The sequence below is a fragment of the Strigops habroptila genome, chromosome 9 (assembly GCF_004027225.2).
Source record: "Strigops habroptila isolate Jane chromosome 9, bStrHab1.2.pri, whole genome shotgun sequence".
NCBI lineage: Eukaryota > Metazoa > Chordata > Aves > Psittaciformes > Psittacidae > Strigops > Strigops habroptila.
In genome coordinates this window covers 18459294-18478474 of record NC_044285.2, presented here as the reverse complement: position 1 = coordinate 18478474, position 19181 = coordinate 18459294, and the positions used below count along the sequence as shown (strand labels likewise).

General features: G+C 39.3%; 2 protein-coding genes across 11 annotated transcripts in view; one reads left to right on the top strand and one right to left on the bottom strand.

The window, feature by feature from the left end:
- Positions 1–5005, top strand: part of ACSBG1 (acyl-CoA synthetase bubblegum family member 1) — a 36403-nt gene extending 31398 nt beyond the window's left edge. For 8 of the 9 annotated variants that reach the window (XM_030498034.1, XM_030498035.1, XM_030498029.1 and 5 more), the window contains 3 exons: positions 2363–2502; positions 3516–3762; positions 4414–4734. In XM_030498034.1, the coding sequence (XP_030353894.1) occupies positions 2363–2502; positions 3516–3762; positions 4414–4490 (464 nt within the window). In that variant the 3' untranslated portion in view covers positions 4491–4734. Of the gene's footprint in view, positions 1–2362; positions 2503–3515; positions 3763–4413 lie in introns of all 9 variants that reach the window. The other variant, XM_030498027.1, reaches the window with a different exon arrangement.
- Positions 5006–5712: 707 nt separating this feature from the next.
- Positions 5713–19163, bottom strand: IDH3A (isocitrate dehydrogenase (NAD(+)) 3 catalytic subunit alpha). 2 transcript variants are annotated; one of them, XM_030498048.1, is made up of 11 exons: positions 19031–19163; positions 16872–16934; positions 15020–15103; positions 13825–13939; positions 13069–13256; positions 12672–12805; positions 11929–12031; positions 11786–11850; positions 10006–10090; positions 9370–9522; positions 5713–7366 (listed from the first exon to the last, which is right to left on the bottom strand). In XM_030498048.1, the coding sequence occupies exons 1-11, from the start codon at positions 19055–19057 to the stop codon at positions 7283–7285; spliced, it is 1101 nt and encodes a 366-aa protein (XP_030353908.1). In that variant the 5' UTR covers positions 19058–19163; the 3' UTR covers positions 5713–7282. The 2 variants fall into 2 exon arrangements, with proteins under 2 accessions (XP_030353908.1, XP_030353909.1); XM_030498049.1 differs by lacking the exon at positions 16872–16934 and having other exon boundaries at positions 19031–19139.
- Positions 19164–19181: the final 18 nt, after the last annotated feature.

Here is a 19181-nt window from a genome sequence, read left to right as displayed (position 1 = left end):
GATGATTCACCTCCTACAATGAGGCTTTTTCTCTTCCAGACCTTTATTCAGCATTAGTTACAATTAGTAATCTAAAATACTAATGCAGGTTTAATGTGTCATCTTTGATTCTAATAATCCATTAAGCTGTCCATTCTCCCTTTGAATCTTGCTAAATTGCCTTAATTGCACATTAGAATGTTTAGACTGTAATGAGAGAGAGCCCTGTGTTAAACAGAAGTTGTTGCTGTAGGTCAGAGTTAGGTTCCTCTGATGCCTTAGGCGGTGTGTTTGCGGAGACTAGTGTTGAAGCTCGAGAGCAAAAGGAAAAGCTAAAGCTAAAGCAAGAAACCTAGGTGTTATTACAGTGCATAGCTTGAAGTCTCACAAGAGTAAGCCTGGTCACTTGCTTACTTGGAAGCTTGTTTTCACAATTTGTATTCAGAAAGTGGGATTGGTCACAGTTAAGATGTAACTGAAGAAGATTTAAAAACTGAGTAATTATCATCTTAGAATACGTGGTGAATCACTAGGGAGGTAACACGGATGAGTGAATTTGTCAATAGGATGGCAGAGTGTTCTCTTAAGAATCAGGACTTAAGTAGATCCTATTAATAGCCTGCACCAAATGCAGCTATCTTGATTTTAACTAGCTTTCTTGTCTGATTCATTTTCCTTTAGCACAGCAGTTACCAACTCCTAGTCTCATTCCTTCGTAACTTTTGTGTTGCGCTTACATCTTCCTTAGTTGCTGAACTAATAACACTTACTCTAAATTACATGATAGTTAGGCCATCTGGGATAAAATAACTGTCTGACCAGTTCCACTGGAGTTTTAAATCCAAGTCCAAGTAATGTAAAATCTAATAGAAGGTAGTAAAGAAGCTTTTCTTCTAGTGACTGAAACAGGACTTTTTCCTTTGGTTCTTTGGGTCTTATGACTTTTTGAAGATTCATTAGCTGCAAAGCACAAAAACATAGCTAGAGAAGTCCATACAGGGGGAGTATTTGTAGAGGTGTGGAAAAAGTTTTTGCCACTATTACAGTTGTCTGGATCAGCTGGGAAAAAGCTGACATGTCAGACAATGAAAAACCAACTGCCAGAGTGATTGATTGAGGATCTAAAGTAAGGACAGCTCTTAGGCAAAAGGAGGGTGGAATGAAAGGGAAAAATAGACGTAGACAAGTTTGGATACACGGCTAGCTTTGGTAGGTATCTGTGGCTTGACAGAAGTCTCTCATTCTATAAACACTACTTGTACTTCTTCAGTTGTGTGCAGTGTGTTGGATAGGGAGGGAAATAACTTTTATAGTTAGGAGATCAATGCCTATTTCATACCAGAAGGTTGAGTATAGACTGGAAGTTATTTCTTGTCATAGTTCTCGTGCAGCAGTAGAGATGGTAGGGCCCAAATCTGTGAATGCTGAAAGGGTGCCACATTCCCTTGATTGAATCTAAATTCTTCCAGTTTATCACTGTCAGGGAATCGGGTACCTACCCAATTCTTAATACATGCAGTCAGCTGCATTATTACACACAGGACTGGTGTACCATTTGTCTGCATTATTTGTTGAAGCATATTCTGAAATGCTGCAAAGACTGTTATGTGAAGACAGTGAGAAGTTACCAGTGTAATTAAAGCAAGGACTTGGAATTGACCTAGATAATACTCAAATTTGTGGTAATTCCAATGAATATTTGTACAGTACTTCAGGCAGAATGTATTCAAATACAAATGCACATTCATTTATTAGTAGAATGAGGTATCACTACCATTGTTTACAAACCTTGAAAATATGAAGATTCCAGTGTGTCATTCTGTTGCCCTCATGTCAGAAGCGGGGCAGGAATCACTACTTACACTGCAGACTTCCTTCCCTGATTTCTCACACTCCTCTCTCCCATCTTTCTCTGTTGCTTTTATGGAGCCTTCCTGTAGTAGTAACTTACTTTCGTCTGACCCCTCTTGGTGGCTTTAAGAATTAGTTTTAATCATGATATTAACGATGGACTTACTTTACAGTGAGATGTAAAATAGAGCGTGAATCCTATGCTAATTTGGAAGAGATGATTGTTCACACCAAAATTCCAGATCATGCAACAGCGCCTTGAAAATAACTAACCTGGTACTAGATGATGTAAAAATTATCTGGAACAAATATCTTATACTTAAGGGAAAACTTGAGCACATACAGGAAAATATTAGCAGTTTTCTTTTTAAGGTAATGAACTAATAGTCTTTGTTCTCTTTGAAAACATAGCGTTAAAAAAAATCTCTTATTCTTTATGTCAGAATAAGACAAATGGGTCATTACAGAAATGAACCTGATTGATTGTCAGAATTTATTTGAATTCAACTAATAGACTTTCTTTTCTGCCTAGATTTGATAATTACAGCTGGAGGTGAAAATGTGCCTCCGATTCCAATTGAAGATGCTGTTAAAAAAGAACTCCCAATTGTTAGTAACGCTATGGTGATTGGAGATAAGAAGAAGTTTTTGTCAATGTTGTTGACCCTAAAGGTAAACCAGTTTTAATATTGGTTTCAGTGAGCTCATACAGCTGTGCTAACAAAAGCAGAATTTGGATCTGTTTGTGAAAAGACCTAAAATGAGACACGAGGAGATTAGTGGGGGAAAAAAATGCATAATAACTACAGAACAAATCCTAATGAATCTAAACTTGTTATGTTTAATGATCTTCTTATGATCTGTGAAACATCTCTGTGTCTACTGCTTTTTCTCCTATATGTATAGTAAGACCTTGTTTTTAACTAAATTGAAATTTTCAATTAAGAAATGTTGGAAGAGTGAGAGCACAACAATAGCTTGCATTCTTATGGACGAGCAAAGCCAACAAATGTTTCTGTTAGGGGCAAATCCAGAAACTCTCCAACAGAAGCAAACTTTCCACCAGAAACACTTCTCTGTGATTTGTTCTTTTCAAATAACACAAGGATGAATGTAGGATAAAATAATTCATAGCTTTGCTGTGGTACATACTTCTACTGCGAAATCAATTGCACTTTGTGCTCTGTGTACATACATAGTGAATGACCCTTTAGTTTATCTCTAGTTGTTTACCTCTATGACTGATACTCCCTATCTACAGGTGCAATAGAAATACTAATTTAAGAAGTCTTACTTTCAAAGAATGCTTCTATCTCAAGCTGTTTACATTACACCACAGCAATTAAAGTTAATGGTGAGCTAAAAGTTCCCCTGTAGCAATGGAGTAATTTAGAAAATGTGGTAGAAATTCAAGATCTATAGATGGATTTTATTGCCTCATTCATTGACACCTTTTAAGTCTGTTCATTTCATCTGCATATAAGCCAAAAATATTTGCATTTGGTAGCCAAGTGGAAAGAAAAGCATTCTCATCTGCAAGTGTTTCTGGGTTTTAATGCTTATGGGATGTTTGGCTGTCGGTGCTTTGCTGCTTGATTGTTACTAGTCAGGAAGGACCTGATCAGAGAAACTTTTAATGCTTGTAAGAGTGAGCATGTGATGATTCACTTCATTTGATATTTTAGAGTGTGCTGGACCCAGATACATCTGAGCCCACTGACATTCTCACTGAGCAAGCTAGAGACTTCTGCCAGAAGACTGGTAGTAAAGCCACTAAAGTATCGGAGATTGTAGCCACAAGAGACCAGGCAATCTACCAAGCTATTCAGGAGGGAATCGACAAAGTCAACATGAATGCCACTAATCGGGTTCATTGTATCCGAAAATGGATAGTCCTGCCAAGAGATTTTTCCATTTCGGGGGGAGAACTAGGTAAGATTTACTGATTTCTGCTGAGGTCTACACACAGTAAAGAGGCTGCTGATCTGAGAGTATTCAGATAGTTTCGTATGCCAAATTCTGGGCTCAGCCACTAGAGGGAAAGGAAAAAGCCATTAGCAGTATGTGTTAAAGAATACAAAACTGGAGGTTTTGCTGTGCACATATGTATCCTTCTGTGCTTATTTACAAGTACAGCTCTATAGTTAAATTTCAGATTACTTTGGACAATTAAGTAATCGATTCTGGTTAATTCCTTGTGCATTACAGTATTAGTAACTTTGAGTAGTAATACTGAAAATGTATTGTTTAAAGTGAAAGCCTGACAGCAGAGCTCCAAGCACATTACCAGGCTCTTTGAATAAACTGGGAATTGTTTAAAAGCTTTCAAAAAACTATTCTTTTAATCATTTTTAATGAAAAAAGTAGCAGTAGTCAGTCATCATCTTACCTGCAGCTCCCTTTGAAGTCCTCGTGCCTTACATACCACGCTTGCTTCTCACTTTTAGCAGCTATCTGCACTGAGAGAGTGGCAGATGTTCTTCCAAACAGGCTTTTCAATAGAAAATCATAGGAGCCAAAGCTCAGACTGAGTAGGAATTTTTGTTCCTATTTCTGCTGTTGTGACTCCCTCCCTCTTTTAAGGTCCGACGATGAAGCTGAAGCGGCTCACCGTGCTAGAGAAATACAGAACTGAAGTGGACTCCTTCTATGAAGAATAAGAAGTCTTTTCATCCAAGCATTAACAAAAATCTGTGAGCTAAAGAATTTCCTAATCAAAAGCATTAACAAAGATTTATGCTTGGTTTGGTTTTGTAGTCTAGAAAACTGCTGTCAGTTTAGTTGTTCCTGATACTACCTGATCATTTGCCCTTTACAGAAGCATCTACACAGTGTGTCCATTTTCTAATACTGTTCTTTGACCTAAATGACTAAGATTAAAAACATTCTCTTGTGTTGTATAAAGTGGCTATAATCTAGAGATTGGAGACATTCAAGGCCAGGCTGGATGTGGTTTTGGGCAACCTCGTCTAGTTGAAGATGCTCATTGCAGGGAGGTTAGACTAGATGAGCTTTGAAGGTTCCCTTCCAACCCAAACTGTTCTATGATTCTATAATTCCTCTATACTGAAACAAAAGTTACCAGTTGCTTGTATTTTGGTAGAGCAGCAGTTGGCAGTGGAACTGTTCCACCACTCCAGCAATAAGGTAATTATTTAAAAAAAAAAATGAAAATCAAAAGGGTTGGGTTTTTCCTTCCCCAAGAAGTTTCTTTGTGCTCAGTAACACATTTCAGAACCTGAAGCAATCCTCTTCCGTTTTAACAGTGGTTAGAATTCAGACTCCTGTGAAAACAGCAGCTAATAATTTCTTAAATCCCTGTTGAAATGAGCATTAGTATTTCTCCCCAAAACAAATAATCAAAACAAAAAGTTGGGGGAATAGCTCCCTAAGACTGTAAGACAAAGCAGCAAACACGGGAGCTGCCACATTAAGTGCTGTTTAGAACAGAAACTTTGTTCAAATTGTTTACAGCACTTGGTTTTTTAAAGCAAAAGGGTTTTGAAGCAATGTTTGTCAGTGTGTATCTGCATGTTTCAATATGCACATTATACTAATGCTGCCAAGTGGGAGCTGCATTTCTTCTTCCCCATATGAAAACTAAATCATATTATGTGAGGGACACATGACAGAAGGTTGGCTAAAGGGTTTGCTGTTACTAAGTGATCTTTGGCAGAGAGTTGTAATAGGTAACACAAGCAGCCAGGCTACAGCACTGTTCATGATCAGAAAAAATCATGCAGAATTGGATCTCGTTTCCAGGAATGTTTCATTACCAGTGTTACACATCTTAAGATACTTCAGAGTTGTTGCAAGTACCAATAATCAGCTCAACATGTAAGACAAGACAGCAGCCTAGGATTATAAAAACAAAACAAGCAATAGGACTTTGAAAAGTTTATTTTTTCCCCATTTCTGCGCAATGGTAATTCAGAAGTTCTTTAACAATATTAATCGAAAGGAAACAAGGAAGCAGCAGCTTGTAAACCACAGAAAGAAATGTTGCCCTATTCACCAGAAGCAGAGTGCACAAGGAATAAAGCTCGTTGTCCCTCCTCCAAGATGGTGTTAGACTGTACAAAAAGAGCTGGGATGCTTACTGTCATACAGCGACACTAGAAGCTGTTACTTAAACTTGGTTTGACTTCTGAAACAACCAGCCTAAACAGTCTTAAAAGAAAGTAAGTAAATGGAGTGATATCTATTAATAGAATTAAGCTTTAAGAAGCCTGGTACTGGCAGTAGGGATAATCCTGTGCTGTAGTCATGAGTTTTAAAACACACATTTTCCTGTGGGGTGTACTAATGGAAGCATACCTTGAGACATACAGATCCAAATGACTCATATGATGATCTGTATGTGAAGAAGAAGGGAGGGAAAAAGAGTTGCTTTTGTGTGCGTTAAGCTTAGTAAGCCTGAAAGAAATAGTCCAGGATCCTCATGAATAGGATGAAATGTATTTCTGGAACATATAGGCACCAGAGCCAAACCTTCATTCTGTCTTATCCCATTTAGGACTAGTATCTTACATTCAGAGTTTCTAGAATAAAATTACTAGTCAATACAGTAAGACACACTGAACAGAATGCATAAAAGTACAACACAAAAAGCATTCCAGCAGAAGTCATGAAATATTTAGTATAAATTTGCAAAGCTAATACTTTCCCCTCGCAATATATGGCAGAACTAATTTTGACTAATTTACCCCTCATTAGAACTCCGTTGTAAAGTGTGTTTCAGAGAGGAAAACTTGTAAGAATTATTTTGGTATATAGATTTGAACAATTTTACTTGAACATTAATTCTCACCCCTGGCTGCTAAATGGTTGTGGGCTTTTAAAAATACACAAATAGATTAAATCTCTAGGATTTTGTATTCCTTTATTTGTGCCCTTAGAGGGCAAGGCTATACTTCATGAATTACCAGAGTATCGAAAGTGGTTTCTTCATTGCTTTAACATGAAATTGCCATTTTAAGTTACTTCATACCCGTTTCCGTCTATGAAGGTCATCTTGTGCTCCTGTTAGGCTGAAAACCTATCTCATAAATTCCAGCAAGATGAATAAAGTAGGTTTTAACCATTAAGGTGCTTTTATATTTCACTAATTCTGTTACTGGTTTATTTGCACTTTTTTTTGCCTTTGTGGAAAGTAAAAACCTCCAGTTGAAATGGGAAATGGTAGAACAGCTCCAGTGGCAATGAAAGAATTCACTGACATAAAAATGTTCACCAGATAGAAAAAAATAAATATGACAAAGCACTTCAAGTCCACTGAAAGCAGGCACAAGCATCATTTGTAGCCATTTGGACTGACTTTATTAATGGAGAGGCCCTAGCTAAAAAGTTTGCTCTCAAAGAGACAAGCAAACTATACGCATACGTATATCATATATAATGTACTTTGTGTGCTGTGTCTTTTCGGAGTTATTACAGGTAGTATGAGAAAAATTTAGTCTTTGTCCTTTACTCTGCGGCAGATCTCCTCTGTGAATTCCGAACACTTGGAATTACCTCCCAAGTCTTTTGTCAAAACCTGAAAGAAAGAAAGAAAGAAAAACCATTACTAAACTGTTTTATGGGGCTGGTCTTGTCTGAACTGTTCTAGGTGATGTTCTGTGTTGTGTGTGGATACTAAATAGGGCTCAGGAGGAATACATCCAGTTGGAGGTTTTCTGCATCCCGTATCAATATGGACTTCATCAGTAAGGACCGTGTGGACTGAAGCAGGTAAAGAAACTTGAGTATCAACATCAAGTATTATCAGATTTCTACATGATTTTATCTTAACTACGGGAAGAAAATATGTTTTGCCAAAGCTCTCCAAATTCCCTTGGCCACATAATAGTGTAATTAATCATTAAGTATTAATCATTAAGTATTTACGCTTTCACTAGGAACTTTGTGCTTTGGAAGTAAAAATTATATATGAAGGCTTAGCACAAAGGCAACTAACTGCTTTTTGGGGGTTTGTATGGTTTTTGGATTGTTTTGTTGTTGTTTTTTATTTTAATGTGTTTGTTGTTTGTTTCTAAGGAAACCTACAGAGAAAAAGCACACATAGCTCTTAATGCTGCATGTTAACAGTTCTTTCAGTTTGCTTGGTTTAATTAAGAGATGGAAAAATGCAGAGTTAAAGAAACTTTTTCATCAAGTACAACTCCTCTCTGGCAGCATAAAGATAGTAAAACAAAGAAGGAAGTGGCCAACGCTGCTAGTCCAACCTCACTAGATTAAAGCACTCCAGGAGGTAATTTAAAACCATGAGTTTTCCCCCTACATGACACACACGGAGATCTTAATTAAATGGCTGGGGGAAAGGAAGGAAAGGGAGAAACAGAAAGCAGGAGAGGCAATCAAAGGTTATTATTTTAGGATCTTGTAATTTTAACTGCATTATGCTTTTTTTCTTATTTGAAAAGATTCTCTCCATTGTGAGCATATAACCATAATGTTGTAAGTAACAAGTAAACAAGTAGCCGTGTCACAAAACTTTCACTGTGTTATCTTCCATACAATTACTGACCTGAAGATGGAGGATTTTTCATTTCCAGAGCAGTAAATGGGAACTTTACAGGAGCACCTCTTTATTCACTTGTAAGTTTAGATAATTTTTAACTGCCTCCTACACACAGTAAGATAGCTGCAAACAGACCACTTATGAAATGATGGCAGCTTTTTGTTTAAGCATACTTGTTACTTTCCATTATAAAGCAGCTTCTTATGCTCCTGCCGAAGATAACTGAACCAGCCTAATTGCTAATCCTCTTTAATGGCAATCTTCAGAATCTTTCCGGCTATGTTTGAAAAGGTGGATGTAAAAGTAGATGAGTGAACCAACAATTTTAAGAGGACAAATTCAAGTCAGGTTTCAGAGCATATGCCTCCCTGAAAATCCCATTTGAGTCTCTAATCTGGAGACACTTGCTGCCAAAGGGAAATTGCATACAGTCTTAAGGGGTAAAAGTAAATACTGGATAAAACCTGTTTGTAGCCCAAAAAGGAGTAAAAGCAGTTAGAAGGTAAAAAAGAACACAATGGAACTGAAAAAACAGGAGCAGAAGTATTACAGTCTTTACAGTCCTATTACAGTAGGATGGTAACGCTATAAAAGTAGTGGATGGCTAAGCCTGTGAAAGGCAAATGAGCATCCTTCACTTCAGGATCCAGACTTAAATATGTGTGCTTTGTATACATTATAAACTTCACTACTGAAATATCATTAATTACTTAAACCTCTAATCCCTTTCATGAACAGACATCCAGTTCTAGCTCTGAGAGTTAACAAATCTGTAGAAATGTAAGATGAGCATTACTGAGGCACAAGGAATGCTACAGTATTAGTATCCTTATTACTGAGCTGAGCAGCTTTAATACCACCAGAGATAATTACTATCAGAGAAGGACACTGGCATTGCTCACGCGTCAGGCCAGTGCAGCAGCTCATCCACTGTTCTACTGTTAATGTTCTAAGTTAATTTTTGCTATGATAGAATATGATTTCAGTTCAGTGCATTTATTTGCACACTCTTAGATTACCTTTCCATCTTTAATTGTATCAAAGCAAGCTGTCTCAATTTTTGCAGCATGCTTGTGTAGTCCCATGTGACGCAACATCATCACAGCACTCAGCAGAAGGGCAGTTGGATTTGCCATGTCTTTTCCTGCAATGTCTGGTGCCGTTCCATGAACCTAGAAATAAAAGTGAACCTATCTGTTATGATGTCAGTAATGCTGATTAAAATGTCCTAGGCAATCCAAGTGTATGCAGGCAACCTGAAACATAATCCTCACACAAGCATGTTAAAATAGGACTTACTTCACAGTGATACAGTTAGTGGAAAGGAGATAGGAAAGACCAGAACAATTCAATTCAAAGGCATCAGAAAGTCACCTAGTTTCTCCCAATTGTGCCCATGAAGTTCTGTTTCACAGAGGGTATTTATCTTAGAAAATAGAGGAAAAACAAAGTGTCAGTAAAAGGACATGCAAAAAACTATGTGTAATACATACTGTAACTGCTGTCTCTGAATAAAGGTTCAGTGTCTTCACAGTAAAGAATAGTTTTACATAGAACTTAGTTCAATGTCAGCCACACTGTATGTCATGGAAAAGTGTTAGATTCTTCAGTTGAGACAAATGAGTTGTTAATACTCTACCTTGCATAAGACTTACCGATTCAAAAATGGCAACTCCATTAGCACCAATATTGCCACTTGGTGTTACTCCAAGACCCCCAATCAGTCCGGCACACAAGTCACTGGAGATATAGATGATATTAGGTAGATGAATTACTAATAGTTTTAAAGCTTATTGCATTTGGCTTACGGAACATGTTCCAGTGACACCAGACTAGCTTTCCCGCTCTCTTTCTTGAACAGCCCGCAAGTCTGACATCAGCAGATCATCAGCCACAAGCAATTTACACAAGCAATTTGCATTTGGTTTCTTCCAAAATTGATAGGGGAAGAACAAACCAACTTTGCCTATAGTCATCATCCTGTACCCTCAAAGCTGAGCATACAGATAAACAAGGCTCTTAAAACTCTGGTATTTTAGCATACTGTTTTATTGCCTACAACTTAGCTAAGCAAGGACTCACAAGCAGAAAAGTTTGGATGACCTTGCAGAATAATATTTTAAGTTTAAGCTAAAATAACCCAATTAGCTTTAGATGTATGGTCTGGAGAAAAAAAAAAATGGATCCAGTCTAAATTTGTCACAGTAGGGGTTTAATGGTTCAAGGTAAGAGATCTCCTTCTGTACCTATTCAGTCCAAGAAACCTGTTTGGCATTATGTTCACACTTGAGTGCAGGTGAGACCATCCTCAGTGACTAAAGCGCCCTCTTCAAGAACAGGCTCACATGTATTGAAAATATTTAGAACTATGAAATCGTTGACAGAATTTCTACAAGAACTTTAAAATCAGTGATGCTGAATTAGATGGAGTTGAAATAGTACCAATGGGACTCATTTGATTTGATCTCCTTTGGTTAACAGCTGCTGTAAGGGCCCTGTCCACCCCTCTAACAGTTTTTAATGCAAGAAGCATTAGTTGGGAGTCTGATTTTAATTAGAGGTGACAGACAGCCTTATCATAGAGAAAGTGCCATTTCAAGAGAAGCTCAGCAAGCATTTCTTCTTATAGATAAGCTACATAACATTTGTTATCTGTACAAACCCAGGAGATGGATTCTAAGATGTAAATTCTGATCTCTCCTTGGAGGTGCAAGGGGAAGTAATGTTATGTAAAAGTTCAGGTTAAGATACTTAATTTTACATACAGCATTTAATTGAATTTACACTCTACCTAAACATTTTACAGAATGGAAACAGTGTTCTGGTGTATTTTGCCTTCAAGAGATCAAGTACCTCTAGTATTAATGTTACTCAAATATGCAATTTAATTTGAAAATAAGGAAAAATACAATACATAAAACAAGAGCTGGCAGGGTATTAAGAAGCACCATGGTTCATTCTTCAGTGACTATGCAGAATCATTTAGCTGTATGGCTAGCTTGCTGTAAACATCATGGTCCCACAGTCACCTTACACAATTTATTTTAGTGCTGAAGATTAGAAAGTTTTGTCCCCAGTATGTAACTAAACATTCTTTATTACAGCCATTACATTCTTTATTTAAGCCATTAAATTCTTCACACATTTGGAGAAATATCTCTTCTGGCTCATCTGACTTATATTCATAGCCTCCATAAGCAGAAACTTTATTTAAACTAAGAAGCACATTCTCATCATGCAGCCCCTCCCAACAATATAGTAATAATTGAAGTGTAATAATAGCATCCTTTCTTGCCATTTAAAGTTTGAGTTATAAAGTTTTAAACTCTGAATGCATAAAATCATCACCCATCTGGCTAGGACATAACCCAAATAACTGTCTGGAAAGTAACAGTATTCTACACACTGGGCTAGGTGAAATTACAGTCTCCATACCTGAGGATGTCACCGTACAAGTTTGGCATAACAAGCACATCAAACTGTGACGGATCTTGAACCATCTAGAAAGAAATATATTTTCATTAAAGTTAAGAATTTAAAACTAAAACTAATGACTAGTAAGACACATCAATACTCACGTTCAGACATACAGTATCCAGGTACATTTCATTAAATTTAATATCTTTACAGTTTTCTGCTGCCTCCCTGCATTTTCTCAAGAAAAGCCCATCAGACATTCTCCTGCAATTAGATAAGCAAGAGAATATTGCAGTTATTCTAAGAAAGCAATACTGAAGATAAAGAAAACTGCATGCAACAGAGGATTAAATAAATATATATATAAATGCAGATTAAAATATTAGCGGAGTTAGCAGAAACGTTCTTTGTTATAATTATCCCTTATGTTAAATAATCTTTTAAATATATTGCAGTCAGAGAAGTTATGCCTTTTAAATTTCCTCCTAAAATATTTTTCTATTTGTAGTTTAACAGGCATACATTGATTCTCAGGATGACTCCTATTCATTTACTAAAGGCTTACTTGAGTTTGTAAAGGTGGTGTCACATAATATCACACCTCTTACAACTCAGTTCAGTACAAAGTGGCTTGGAGACTCTAAAACACACTAGCTATTTTCATCCTCAGTTTTTAAATTCATTTTCCTAGTTTAAGACTCTTTTTAAAATAAGAGCTTTGCAAGGAAAGTCACAAGCTTTCTCATAATAACATTAGTATATTAGAGTTCTATCAATACTGGGTCAGGATGGATTACTTCCAGTAACAACACAAGTTATATATTTGAGGAACACTTAAAAAGCTATTTATAATTAAATGCCTATTACTGTTTGTTATTCTTCTCAAGAAGAAGTGTCAACATACATAATATTTGCCTTGTGCACAGCAGTAACATGGCTTCTCTGGTTGTTTCTGGCATACTCAAAAGCAAATTCTGCAATACGCTTGCTGGCTTCTTCTGTTATCAGCTTAATACTTTGCACAACACCATCGACAATCTGAAAGACAGTAATTGCACTGATAGTAAAACTCTCAGCTCAGTTTTCAAGTCACTTGTATGAATGTTTGGAACAAAGGAGTGGAATTCCGAGCGAGGCAGTCTCAACAATGCATTTCACAGTAAAATAGCTTATTTTGATGGGTAGCAAACTTGAACACCACTGAACCTCCTAGTATTAGGCCACTGAGATGGGCAAAGTTACCATTCATGAAACACAGAAAATCCATTAGAAACACAAACCCACCGCTTCCAGCAACGTACCACATGCTCAATTCCACTGTATTCGCCTTCTGTGTTCTCTCGAATCGTGACAATGTTCACATCTGTGTATGGGGTTTTGTACCCTTCAATCGAGACACAGGGACGGACGTTTGCATAAAGGTCAAAGGTTCTTCGCAGGAGCAGGTTCATTGATGGGTGTCCTGCAGCAATCGGGGTCTTTAAAGGCCCTAAAGGAAAAAAGTGAAAAACAAAACCAAGAATGAATGAGAAGATAAATCCCTCCATGAATTTCAGAGTTGAAACTCTAGTAACCTAAAGTGGTGCTCTTAACAGAGGATCTCCAGGTTCCTATTTAACCCTTCTGCTGAAACGCCACAGGCATTCTCTGTGGTATTAAGTACTATTACAGTGATATTAATCAGCTGTTTAAAGGCCAAATTGCCACCCTTGCCTGGAATAGGAGTTTTTACAAAAGCTTTTCACTGAAAACAACAAAACCAAGACACTATTCATTAGGAATACAGTTACTCCATACTATCATTAGGAATGCATTCTGCACAGAGTCCAAAGGCTGATTTATAGCAATAGTTGCCTTTAATGTATTTCCTAGAAGATCTATGAAAGTTATGGCTTCAAAACGAAGGATTGTTTTAAAATTACAGAAGACTACCTGACAGGCTGTCCCCTATAATTAGCCATTTTATTATGCTACAGATGAAGGTCTTCAGCTTTAAATCAGACTCACAATAAAAACAACAGTATTTAATATCTTTGTATTAACCCCTTTTAATGTACCTTTTAATCCCATTTTGTTTTTATCCATGGATTCTTTGGCATCTGGAGGAATCATCCACTTCCCTCCTGGTCCTTGGATAGCTGTAACATTCCTTTCTTCCCACTGAATAGGAGTCTAAACACATTTACTCTATGTTAACTTAAATATCATCAATTTTGCTTCAAGTTTTAACTTCCCTTTCCAGTTCTTAGAGCTGTTGAGTTACTTGTATACAAGAAACAAGACATTTGAAAACTGAATTCATTGAGAACTTGTCATCCATACTGCCTGGAAGACAGTACATAATAGATGCATGTCTGTTTTCTAACTGAAAACCTGCAAATGTTCCATTCACCCACTTGTAAGTGGAGACAAGCTCATCAGGAAGGACCACAAAGGAAAAGATACAAGGGCTTTGCAAACAAAACCAATCTAAGTGTAACAAAGTAGAGAATCCCCTTTAAAACAAACCAATCTGATTAAGTATTGCAAGCATGCACTCACACACAAACTTAGCTTTTACTCCTCCACCCCTCCTGCTTGACTCCCTAGAAACAACCAAAACTATTACAAGGTCTTCCTAGATAATTAAAGAGAAATTCACTTTTTCCCAGTCCAAGCTGGATAGTTGTAATGGAAAGGAATATGTCTTGGTGCTGTTACTAATGTGGAACAATTTAACAGGCATCTTTCCTGAAAGAGCTCTATTTCCTTTTGAGGAAACTGGACGAATTCTGGTGAGGTTCCTCAGACAGGTAGTAACACAGTTCTTGGACATACTCTGCTTTCGTATCACCGAAGTGAATGTGTTCAGCAGTGCAGCAGTTTGATTTCTAAGAACATGCCCAGTCCTTTCACACATGCTTTCATCTGCACTGGAAGTCACAATGAACAAGAGAACAGCCTCTATCAGTTGCCCAGGATCACTACATCAACAAGATGATTTCCGATGAATATTGAGTTTATATTTCCAAAATTAAATACAGCATTTGCTGTCTACTGCTCTGCCAGCTAACAGTTTCAAGCCCTGCCTTGATATCCCAATCCTATCTTTTACTAGCTGAAGCTTCAGACTCTTTCCATCGTCAAGAAGTCTTAATAGCTTAAACATGACTTGATCATTTGGAAGTTAAAGACAAATCATTTTTAATAAGCCTAGTTAATACTTGTTGTAGTTAAACTTATAATGCTTACAGCAAGACTAATATGACTTACTTTGGCAGCATCAAAGATCTTCATGACAGCAGCAGAAATCTCAGGTCCTATTCCATCTCCTGGGATTAAAGTTACTGTTTGTACCTAGGTATAGAAATATCAGTAGCACAACAAATGAATGCTTGTTTTCTATGAAGAAAACATTTTCATGTGTTATAGGAAACAAGGAACTAGAAAAGGAAGTTTCAGTTACCAAATGGGCACTATGAAGAAGAGCAGCACTGGACAGAAGGAAGGATGACTAGCTTGCGTTCAAAGGCAGCATGCAGATATGTTGAGAAACTGTTTAAAAATCTGCCTACTATCTATTGCTGTTTCAAAACACAGAGGTTGAACCTGAAGGGCAGGTTCCTGCTCAATAGTCCTTGAACCAAATCATCTCAGCATGCTGCCTTCTTGAAATTTGGAGGAGATAATATTATCTAGTTATGGCTCTGTTACCCGTATGTCTCCAGTATTAGCAACATGCTGGATAATAGTGACACATGCTAGAAAAGATGGAATTTCTGAAAAGCTTAAAAGAAAAAAATAAAAAAATCTCATGCTTATCTAAACTTCTCAAGTTACTTCCTAAAAATCTCAGTCCCATTTTTAACAATACCCCGTTATTTTCCTCCCATAATGTTCTCAGTCTTCTTGTTTTTATCATCATCAAACAGATGAACTAAATTGCACAGCCCATGCTCACTGAAAAACAGGGAAGAAAGTACTCTGCTCTGATTAAAAAACCTGAATAGGTGATGATCACTATTCTAATCCCCTGGGCCCCCAGCTCTTAGTGCTTTGTTTAAAGATTTCCGACAGTTTTGTCAGGGCTCATTATTACCTACCAGAAAAGGCAGCTCAGATGCAGCATCAGAATTAGAATCAACTCACAAGATACACTTCCATCCTGTTCCACACAAAATACTCAGAATCTCAATATATATTGACTGATATTTTAACTAATTTGAGCCAAAGAAATTCACTGTGCATAACAAAAGAAGCAGAGCTTCAGATACAAGAACCCTGTTGTTGAGCAAGCACATAGCTGATGGAATGCCTCAAGACTAGTTTTGTGCTGTCTTGGGACTCCACCTTAGCCAGAGAACATTTCACCTGGCACAGGACTGTGGTAAAAACAGAACCAGAGGTGCCTCACCTTCTAAATCTCTTTAGACTGTCTAAGATATGAGCCACCTTTCAGTCTCATTTCTAGGTCTTCTACGTGCTGTTCTACAAAGCTTATAATTAAAAGCCACAGTTCCTCTTTAAAATTAAGTCCTGCTTAAGGGTGCATGCTGTGGTGCTGAGCCCTGCCCCTGCCTGAGTGGTTTTGAGGGCAGCCTTCACTGAAAACAAAAGGCCCATGGGCACTTCAAACACATAAAGAAGGTAAAACATCTACAAGGAAATATGCCACCAGCGTCTAGAATACTTCAAACAGAGCCGTGAGAATGCACAACTTTAGGTGTGAGGTATTCTAAAAGCAACAGTAAAGTAAATGTAGTGCTTGAAGGGAAGTCTGCAAAGTAAAGAAAATGAGAAGCTTCTCAACAATTTGTTTCCTTTGCCCAGTGCCACATGAGTTTCGGAAGGCTGGCTTATGTCCAGATTGTGTGAAGAGTTTTCATACCACCTCTATCTTTTGTTGGAGCCTTTTGTATTATCACTTATGCTTTGATATGCAATTGCCAAAGACAGTAAGCCAATATAAATCCAGCTTGGCATTAAGAGCATGTGTGCTCACTTATTTAGGCCTTATTTCTTGAGAATGTAAAAACAACAACATTGATATCATAAAAGTAAATTTCTGAACCACTTTCTTGAGAAACTTCTTAAAAAGAAAGAAAAATGGTACTATTATACTCACAGCACTACTAAAACTTCTGGTCACCTGTTTTTGGTTTTTGAAAGCACCTAGCAACCGAGAAACCTGCAAGAATATAAAACAAGAAGATGCTATTTTACTACACAAATGGGATTTTTAAACGTTAACAGTATTGCAGCAAATCTGCATTTTAAAATCACATTGCTTCAAACCCCCTATCTCAAGCTAGTGTAAAAATCCAGATGAAACACGAGTAAGAACACTTTGCCATTTTACTCTCTAACCTTCTGTGCACTGGCACCTCCTGGGATTATTCTTAGCGCAAGGTAAATCCAGGACGCACCATGCCCTCCGATCTTGCCTGAGGTGAGGCAAGGTTATTGCACATTTGAAGTAAGGTTGCAGTAACTGACTGAACAGAGGATATGCTGATGATTAAGATTCATGGAAAGCAAAGTGAAAAATCAAACACTAGCAAAAGGGTGGGCAGTATCTTTATACATTTTAGGTAATGTTTTCAAAACTGCTTTGCATTAGTGTCACTTCTTCCATTCAGACTGTGGTGGGTTTTGTTCTTCCACCTTTCACATCAGCAGGTTTTGTGCTGTTGCCTTCTGTTTGCCCAAGAGTTTTTTAAAAAGCAGAATTGACATGCACGTTAAAGACAAAATCCACCATAGCAACAAGTCTACACAGCATAGTCAAACAATTACTCCTTCTAACATCTGAATATTCCAAACCGGCGTTAAGCTTCACAGCTGGGATGGTATCTCAGCTTGAGCTCTTGCCTGGCTGAGCACCACAGACAAAAGCCCCAGCTGTACCAGTACCAATACTGAACTGCAGAAAAAACGCAGCCTCCCAACCTTACCTTCCTCTCCAGGTTTTCATGCTTCTGGGACTTAGGAGTCAGAAGACTTCCAGTGCCAACACGTGGAGGACTTAGCTCTACCACACTCCTGTCTGCAGCTATCATGCTAGACTGGAATGTGCTGGACAATTTGTACTTCTTTCCAATCTCTTATCTTTACTGACATGTATGCTTAAACATAGCTGTATGGCAAACAGGACAAACCACGTTGTCACTCACAGAAACAACTAGAAACAATGCAATTCTCAGGGTTGTTGTCATGAATGCTGCGGGAGAAGTAATGTAAGCTAGAATTTATTTTTACTTGTGACCTGACATGACATCTACAAGGTCATTGCAACAGGCAAGCAAGGTTTATCACAGCAAGGCATATGTCTGCGGCAGCAGCTTAAGTGATTAAATGAAAGCATTGAATACACAAGTGTAAGTGCCCTCATGGTACAGTTCCTGCATGTACAGTCAGGATTCATGTTCCAGAGTAGCCCTGGGAAGGAACAGTTGAGCTTGCCAGAAATCCTGGGCCTGGTACATCCCACTCCAGTTCAACACCTGCAATGCTAGCAGCGAATCAGGCCAGACAGAATTGCTCTGTTCTGGCATTAAACCCTCTTGCCAGTTCTTCCCTATTTCAGCAGATACATGAAGTGGGGCTTATGCAATGACTTAGTCCCCCACGGGCTATTATTTAATATTATTTAAACGCGCTAAAAAGATTCCATTAACTCAAGGCAAAAAGCAGCAGCGTCTCCGCGACAGCCCCGCAATCTCAGAACAGCCGGGCCCAGCAGATCCCCGAGGACGCGCCAGAAGCCTGCCCGAGGACAGCACCCAGCAGCTGCATTGCCCCAGAAGCCTCCGTAGTGACAGGCACGGCACCTCCTTCCAGGGACGGGGACTCGTCCTGCGGCCTTCACTGTGGGCGCGCAGGGCAGGACGAGCCCGGCTGCAGACACACCGCGCCCGCCCATTGCCGCCGGGCCCGGGCCCCTCGCGGCCTGCAGCGCCGTGACCTCTACGGCACGACCTCCCCGGCCCCTCCGCGGCCCTTCCCCCGGGCAGCGGCGGCCGTTGAAGTAACGGCCCGCCCGACACCCACCCCCCGGCCTGGGCATGGGGGCAGAGCGGGCCCGCCAGCCCTGCCGCGCTTGGCGGCGCTGCCCGGGCCCGGCGCCACCGCGACCTTGCGGGCGGTCCCGTCGCCCCCCCCGCGGCAGCACCGCCTCAGGCGTCACCGAGCCGCGGCCAAGGTCACAGGCGCGGCCCGGACGGCCGCCCGCCCGCCCCAAGAGGGACGCGGAGACGGGGTTTGTCCCCGCTCCCCGCCGCTTACCGCCGGCATCCACGCGGCCGCGGCCATGATGCTCCCGGGCACCGCGGGTCGCTGAGGCCCGAAAACACCCGCGCCCGCCGCGAGACCGGAACCGGCGCGCGGAGAGCGGCAGGCCCCGCCCCCGCAGCCATGAGGCTCCGCCCCCGGCGCC